Below are 8,910 nucleotides of genomic sequence, written 5' to 3'. Positions count from 1 at the left end.
TATATATATATATATATATCCGAGTTTGTATGATTGTGTATAGAAGAATATATTAATCAATGAAATTCCAACTAAGTTTGATTTCCATGTTTTATTATTTGCAATTTATACACACACACACATGCACGCACATATATATAATAGTTTATTTCAATATTGTAAAGTTGTAAAAATTGCAAATATTAAGACATGAAAATCAGACTTCATTGGAATTTCATTGATTAATATATATATAAAACATATCTAGATATGAAAGTCTCAGGAGTCAATACTTAAATTATTCCAGTACTAAGCAGAAGAAAACAATAGAAATTTGTACAAATATAGAAGCTGATCAACAGTAGGCAATATATGGTTTCAGCTTCACAACTGAGGTGTTTCAGCTCAAGTGTCACAATAGAAACAAATAGGATGTGATATATCTATATTAGTAATACATCTGGTCAAGTAATTGCAGCTCTCTAATAGTAATTGAAAAATTTCAGCAACAGTAACTTTTTCAATAACAACAGTCAAGGCATTGCAATTTCAATTTTACAGTAGTAACAGCAGGCAAGTTGCTGCTGCAACTTTACAATAGCAACAGTTGGGGTGTTGCTATTTTAACTTTACAATAGTAACAACTAAGATGTTTCCACTGCAGTTTTACAACAGAATAAGTTTAGATGCTGAAGCTACACCATCGTATGACATGTCACATAACCAGACAACACTATAATTACTTACCATTTACCATTTAGCTCCATAATTATTTATCATTTAGTTCCCAGTTATTGCTGTTTCAGTTTTTAAACATCTCTACTAACATTCAGAAAGCCACGAACATCTCTTACAAATTAAATACCAGACATTATTAGTTGTATCTCCCCTCCTATTTTCTGAGTTAAAATTTGCCTTTAATCACCTCTGCTTTTTGTTCCTCTCAGGTTATGTATTGAAGTCAATTTATTTAATCAACTAAACCAGTCATGAACAAACTGTGACCTGCAGGACTTTCTGAATAGTTTGTTGATGAAAAATTACCTAAAATTTTCTTTTTCTTAGTAGTGAAACTTGCCTGATGATGAGTCATGTTTCATACAGCTTGCTTCTCAAAAAAGTTGCCTGTGCTTGGACTAAATTTTCACTAACATCATCTATAAATTTGTCACCTTGACTTTGTGACAATGTGAGCAATGGAGAAGTTAGAAAGATCAGAGTTAAACTAGATCCTTCACTATATAAATAATTTCCTGTGAATGGTGCAGTCTCCTGATTTTATGTTTAAAGTGAAATAAGTTTGCCTTTAGTGATTTATTTTAAATAATTCTGCAGTTTATGAGACAAATACCAGGGTTATACTGGGGAATGAGCTCCAAAAATTATATCCATCCCTGTAATATTAGCACTGAATCTAGTCATCACTGTTGCCATGGCTGCTGTCATCATAATACTTAATGCTCTGATTCTGTATGAGTTCTATGTATATACAATCTTTCTATATTGATACACAATAAGTATTTGTGAGCAGTACCAAAGTTAGAAATCTTTTTTAGGACACAGCAGGTGATGGTAAAATTGGTAAACAATTGGACAAATACTTTCCTGTGATTAGTTAAGTCACCTTACATTGTGAATTCAAATTTTGTTAATTTCAGCTTTGCTTTTTATTCTTCTAAATTTAGGAACTATATAACAATCAGTGATTGAGGTTAATTTAATTGATTGTGTCCATCCTGTGCCCAATCTTTGTCCTTACATTTTTACCTCAATTCATTATTAATCGTTATAATAATAATTATATTTAATTTAACCTTCCATTATCTCATTTTTTAAGTTTTTAGCATTCAAACCAGCCATATCTGGCCCAAATATTTTACCTGTTTTATATTCAGACAGGCCAGATTCAGCCACTTACATATAGCTAACAATGTCATCAAAATCTTATCAAAATCTCAAAGCTATGAAATACAGCATGATTAATTCAAAACAATGTGAATCAATAAGCATTACATTTGACAGACTAATCCAAAAGTTAAAGGGTTATTTATCAAAATATATTACCAATGGGTTTCAATTAATTTTGAAAATAATCAAGATTTTGAAAGGATTTAATAAAATAACTTGTGGTAAATCTAGCAACTGAAATATAACTTAAAACTTATGAAATTATTTTGAAAGGCTTCTAATTTCAAACTGAAGGCTTGTTGATGTATCATAGAATCTGAGGTGGTCTGATGCTCATGTCATAGAATCAGAAGAGCTTTCAGGTGTTTTGGTATGAAAGGGGTTGAAAAAGAAAAAGAAACTGTTACAACTAATATGAAGTCAGTCAGTTGATAGCAGTTGAAACAAATTTTAGGAGTCTTCTTCCTCTTACCTGACAATAAGGGTATTTATTCCTGGTTCATTCAATACCCCATCAACATAAACATCTTCATCAGCAAATATGTGCTTCTGCCAGCTCTGGCCTTCATCACAACTGAAACTGAACAGTAGATGAAATCAATGTAGATAGATAGACAGATAGTATGATAGAGCAATGGATGGAGAGAGAGAGAGGTGGGAGAGAGGAGGGGGAGAGAGGAGGGGAGAAAGATGAACAAAGGGTGAGAGAGAGAGAGAAACAGAGAGATAGACAAACAAATAGATAACAGATGGTGATACAGATGGTTAGATACATAGATAGATAAACAGAGATAGAAGCATACATAGAGTAGACAGACAGGTAGATACATATAGTAGTACTAAGAGTGTGGATTGTGATGATATAATGACAGTGAAGGTAGTGGGGAGTTGTTATGTGGTGTAGTAGCAGTGGGAATTATAGTGTTATGATACAGAGGTGGTGAGGGTGATATTGCCACACAATGTTATTGCTGTTGTGAAGCCCAAGCCCACACCTGGTTAAACAGCTCTATAATTAATAGCAACCTAACCATGACTATCTTATCTCTTCCCTTTGTATAGGAAACCCAAAATCATATTATCTAATGCATTTTTTGTAAGAAGGTAACAAGAAATTTGAGAGAGATTCGGTTGCTTTTTCTAGCAGGCTGGATGTTTATGTAGAATGTATTTTTGTTTATATTTTAATCAAAAGGGGTGGGCGATGGCTATTATTCCTTACAGAGCCTTCAAAACTTTTAAGTAGAAGGGAAGCCTATCATTGCATGTTGTAGCATAGTCTGACATGTACTATGGGATCTAGCCAGCAAAATGTTGTCACAGTACATGTCAGACCATGTATAATGCTACTACATGCAATGATAGGCTTCCATCGCATATGAAAAGGAACACATCACTTAATATTGCAAGGTGCTCAACAGTTACAGACACAAAATGATAAGAGAAATGACTGGGAGAAGAAAAATATTCCTTCCGCCCATCATTTGATCCTCTTTGCTCACTATTCATGGGAGGGTCATGTGCCTCTTCCGTAAGGTCCTATGAGAAGCAACAATCATCAGACTTTCTGGCTGAATTCCCAAGCATGACAAACTGAGACCATGGATGATATCCAACCATCTCATTCTTAATCTATCCTTAAGTCTCCTGCTGGTTGACTCAACTTGAAGAATCCATCTTGTAATTCTTTCCTGTGACATTATAATCAGAGAGACTGGAGAAACTTCCTGATGTCTGTCAAGTAATGTTACTTCAGAGATCATTCAGAGGAACCTCATTTTAACTGCTTGTATTCATGATTGTACACTTTTAGTCATCACCAACATTCATGACCATTACTGAGGATAGGTATGAAAAATGAACTGAGGGTAGCAAGTTTGGCTTTTTCACCAACCTCTTCTCTTCTGAAGACTGAATGTAATTCTAGCATCCAATTCAACCTCCTACCTTCTATTACCTGTGAATATGACTCCCAAATTACTTTTTCACTCATTTCAGTGATCCACTAAACTGCAGGGTGCACCAAGAAGACCTTTTGTTTGAGAGGACCAGTGTCTCACTCTTTGTAACACTAATTCTTATCCCTGTCTTGCAGCACTCAGCAGTAAACCTATTCAGTGCAAGCTGGAAATCACCTTCTGATGAACCAAGTAGCACCATGTCATCTGCCAATATCAGCTGATTGGTCCTACACCCATCAAATGTGATATCACTTCCACAACATCTGTGCATATCAATCCAGTTCATAAAAATTATGAAGTCTGTTGAAGTCTAGTACTAACACTGAAAGGTTTTGATCATTTACATGAACACAAACCTCCTGGCATTTGCATAGGAGCTACTCAGCAACCAGCAGTAGCCCATTTATCTCAAATGCCTGCAAAACCTTACTCAGCATGTCCTGCAGCATGCAGTCATATACATGTGAAGACATAAGTATCCATGAATCTATGTATAGATGTAGGAGTGCGTGTGTGTGTGTGTGTGTGTGTGTGTGTGTGTGTGTGTGTGTGAGTGTGTGTGCATGTGGTCTTGAGTCTCCCTGTCTTGACATCACATGCTAATTGTAAACAGAGATCACCATAAAAAAAAAGCAATGTGTTTTGTTTGCACTTTTCTATGAAAATATGTCTGGCCATTGTGTGACAGACTAGGAAAATATTACCTCACTTGGAAACAAGTGAGAGATGATCACAAGAAGAACATTTGACTGCAGAAAATTTGTCTCATTGAATTTTGTCTGACTCATGTAAGCATTGATAAGTGGGCTTTAACATGACAAGGATGATAATGATAATAATTAATAGAAGCATTATACTGTGAGAGATTAAGTTGAAAAGTAGACATATGTCATTTAAATACTGTATCTATGTTTCACAGTGAGGCTAAGAATATGTGTTAACTAAATAATTCATACATGTACATTTACATTATTTATCCAGTGTGTCCATTACTAGCATTTACCAGGTTCGGCTGGAAGATATAAGATGATGGTGTTCCTAATGTAATTTGAACTCAGATCCTTGAGGGACAATTTAAATACTAAAAGGGATTTAACCTGCTATGTTACTGCTTCCTTTTCTCTAAATTAATATTTCTAAAGAGGTTTCTTCCTTCCAACTGGATTATTTAAAAAAAAAAATTCAATATTTGTGGCAAGAGCCTATGACTTCTTACTACAAATGTTATTCATTCATTGTACAGTGTGTGTATGTGCATGTGTGCATACATACATATATATATATTTACTTACATACATGTATATGTGTGAATGTGTGTACATGTATGTATATATTTATACACATACACATATATATGTGCATATATATGTACATATACATACGTACACATGCATACTTGCATAAATATGTGTGTGTGTGATGTGTGTGTGTGTGTGTGTGTATATATATATATATATATATATATATATACACACACACACACACACACACACACACACACCTGTCTGTATGTACATATGTATGTATGTATCCTGTCCTTGTTTCATAAACTGACTTGATGCAATTGTCTTGTGTTAGTAAGAACTTGATCGATGAGATAGTTTTGACAAGCAGACAATCTCAGCTTAAATTGCTGGCATATAACTTCCACAAATATCTTGTTCTGACATGGACAGGAAATTTATAGCTGGCACCATCACTGTGTGTTACAAAAGATGAGAGGTTAAGGTTCTAGACTACTGAACAAATGCTCAGTGTTCTTCCCCTTGAACAAGATTCTCTACTCTGCTGGGCTGCCATAGAAGGGATATCATTCAAATGTAAAACTTTCAAACTAAAATCAATGATTCTAATAAAAAAACATTCCAATACATGCAAACTTGGGAAATTAATGTAAAAGAAGTAAAAATACATTAAAAAATCCCTCTAGTTCTTGTTCTTCTCTCATTCCCCTTCCCCACACTACAGTGGCAAACTCAACCAAGTTCCTTTCTGCACTTTACAACTTCAAACAACTCCAATGTCTCTCCACCTCCCCCCCACATATATATGTCTTGAATAAAACTTAACATGAAGGAACTTAAACCAAGGACAATCAGGTAAACACTTATTTTCTGACATAAATCAGAAAATAATATTTTAAAAAGCACTAAAACAGAGATCAGCTACTTTGTTTTGTAATGACTCACTTTTAAAAGAAGGGCTGAAATCCACAGAGACACCTGAGTAGCCCACCTGCTGCTTACCTCTCTGCTAGACAAATAATAAGCAGAAGTAATCAATCTAAGAAATGGCAAGCTAAGAAGAGAATATGAATGTGACTATTCAATCTGTTAGAAATATCAGGTAAATCTCCCCATTTTCAAATTACGTTAATATCTCAAAAAACCTAAAAGGTTAATATGTTAGAGCACTGAAAATAATTCTGCTTGACCAAGACTGTCTTGATCATGGAATGATCATGGAATAACACATACACACACATGAACACATGGAATAACACACACACACACACACACACACACACACACACACACACACACACACACACACACACACAGAGAAGGCTTTGTATATGTGTGTGCATCATTCACCTGTGTTTATCAGTGAAGGTTGTAAAGATTCATGAGAAAGCAAAAAACTAGTATTCTAAAAAAAAGTTCTTTGAGATACTTGCTCTACATTGAGTTACAAATACTCCCTTGTTCTTCTCAACATTAGAATGCAGTGAACCTGTGATTTTTCACTGACTCTAATGTGAAGTGTAAATTAATCAAACACTTAAAATTTACATTAAACTTGCAAACCTATTACAAAAAAAGAACACAAATAAATATAAATATTAGCAAACACTTACTATATCTCTCGAGTTTTCCAACTGGCATTTAGTGCTGTTATGGCGCTACCTTGGTCCAGAATATTCAACTCATGAAGGCCATGGAATGGTGCCTGAAAGTAAACAATCTATATTAATACTTTATCAATTTAAATTTCTCCCCCTTGCCTTTCTTAAAAATAATTAGCATTAACAGTTTTTTTTATTAGCAATGATTTTCATTAACATATTAATGTTCATTTTCTCATAATTGATTGAAACCTATGTGTGTTAGCATGCAACTATATAATGAAAATGAGTTTGACTGGGAAACAAAAAAATCAAATTATCCATACTTGTCACTAAGCAGTAAAGTGAAAGGATACCTATTCTAAAATTTTTTATTGAATCTATTACATACAAGAACAACAATAATGATGGTGATAATGATGATGATGATGATGATGATGATGATGATGATGATGAAAAGAATCATAATAGATGAACACTCACTGAATACCAATGAACACCAGCATCTCTAGAGATGAAAACACTGACATCTTGAAATGAAAGCTGCTCACCAACAGTACCATGTGCCAAAATAAGGCCGGGAGCATTTTCATCAGACAGTATGCGAGGAACATTGAAAAGCACTTCCATTTGTTGCAGATGTAGATGCAAAGAACATTTAGATAACTGAAATAATAAGAAAAGTAGTAGTAGTAATCCTTTCTACTAAAAGCACAAGGCCTGAAATTTTGGGGGAGGGGACTAGTCAATTACATCACTGGTACTTAATTTATTGACCCTGAAAGGATGAAAGGCAAAGTCAACCTCAGTGAAATTTGAACTCAGAACATAAAGACAGATGAAATGCCACTAAGCATTATGCCTGGTGTGCTAACAGTAGTAGTAGTAGTAGTAGTAGTAGTAGTAGTAGTAGTAGTAGTAATAATAATAATAATAATAACAACAACAACAACAATAATAATAATAACAATCCTTTCTACTATAGGCACAAGGCCTAAAATTTTGGGGAAGGGACTAGTTAATTATATCGACCCCAGTGTTTTACTGGTACTCTTTTTATTAACCCTGAAAGGATCAAAAGCAAAGTTGACCTTGGCAGAATTTGAACTCAGAACATAGTAATGGGCGAAATACCGCTAAGCACTTCTTTCAGCATGCTAATGAGTCTGCCAGCTCACTGCCTTAATAATAATAATTTCAAATTTTGCTACAAAGCCAGAAAGTTCAGGGGAGAGGTTAGGTCAATTACATTGATCTCAGTATTCAACTGGTACACACACCCTTTATTAACCCTGAAAGGATCAAAAGCAAAGTTGACCTTGGCAGAATTTGAACTCAGAACATAAAGACAGATGAAATTTATGTTAAGCATTTTGTCTGCTAACAATTCTGCCTGCTTGCAATAATGCTTTCAAATTTTGGCACAAGGCCAGCAACTTTTAGGGGAAGAGTAAGTTGAATGCATTGACTCCAGGGCTCAACTGGTTACTTATTTTTAATAACAACATTTTCTTTCATAGACATAAGGTCTCAAATTTAGTGGGAGGAAAAGTTGATTAAATTGATCCCAATATTTGACTGATATTTTATTTTATTGATTCCCCCATCATCTGAAAGATGAAAATCAAAACTAATTTCAGTGGGATTTGAACTTAGAGCATAAAAAACAGCAATAAATACCACAGAAGATTTTGACTGATGTTCTAATGATCCTGTCAATCATACTAATATTATTAACAATTCTTTCTAATTTTGGCACAAATGCAGCAATGTTAAGGGAAGTGGGTTAGTCAATTACATCAACTCCCAGTGCTCAACTGGTACTTATTTTATTGACCCCCCAAAAGGATGAAAGGCAAAGTTTACCTTAGTGGAATTTGAAGACAGACAAAACATGGATAAGCATTTTGGTCAGCATGCTAATGATTCTGCCAGCTCTGGCTCACCACCTTTTTTACTAATAATAATTCTTTCTATTATAGGCACAAAGCCTGAAATTTTGGGGAAGAATGCTAGTTAACTGCATCATTCTCAGTACTCAACTGGTACTAATTTCATTGACCTCAAAAGCATGAAAGGCAATGTAGACTGAGGTGAATAATAATAATAATAATAATAATACTACTACTACTACTACTACTACTACTACTACTACTACTACTACTACTACTACTACTACTACTACTAATAATAATAATAATAATAATAATAATAATA

At 34.2% G+C, this 8,910-nt stretch overlaps 1 protein-coding gene across 1 annotated transcript in view; it reads right to left on the bottom strand.

Moving 5' to 3' along the window:
* LOC106878084 (VPS10 domain-containing receptor SorCS3) overlaps positions 1-8,910 on the bottom strand; it is a 1,235,712-nt gene that overhangs the window by 178,367 nt on the left and 1,048,435 nt on the right. The window contains exons 11-13 of the mRNA XM_052972785.1: positions 7,177-7,359; positions 6,706-6,797; positions 2,360-2,467 (exon numbers count right to left, since the gene is read on the bottom strand). Coding sequence (XP_052828745.1) covers positions 2,360-2,467; positions 6,706-6,797; positions 7,177-7,359 — 383 coding nt within the window. The remainder of the gene's footprint in view (positions 1-2,359; positions 2,468-6,705; positions 6,798-7,176; positions 7,360-8,910) is intronic.

Source organism: Octopus bimaculoides, chromosome 14 (genome assembly GCF_001194135.2).
Source record: "Octopus bimaculoides isolate UCB-OBI-ISO-001 chromosome 14, ASM119413v2, whole genome shotgun sequence".
Lineage (NCBI taxonomy): Eukaryota > Metazoa > Mollusca > Cephalopoda > Octopoda > Octopodidae > Octopus > Octopus bimaculoides.
The sequence above is the reverse complement of the archived record's forward strand: the minus strand, read 5'-3'. Positions and strand labels throughout refer to the sequence as shown.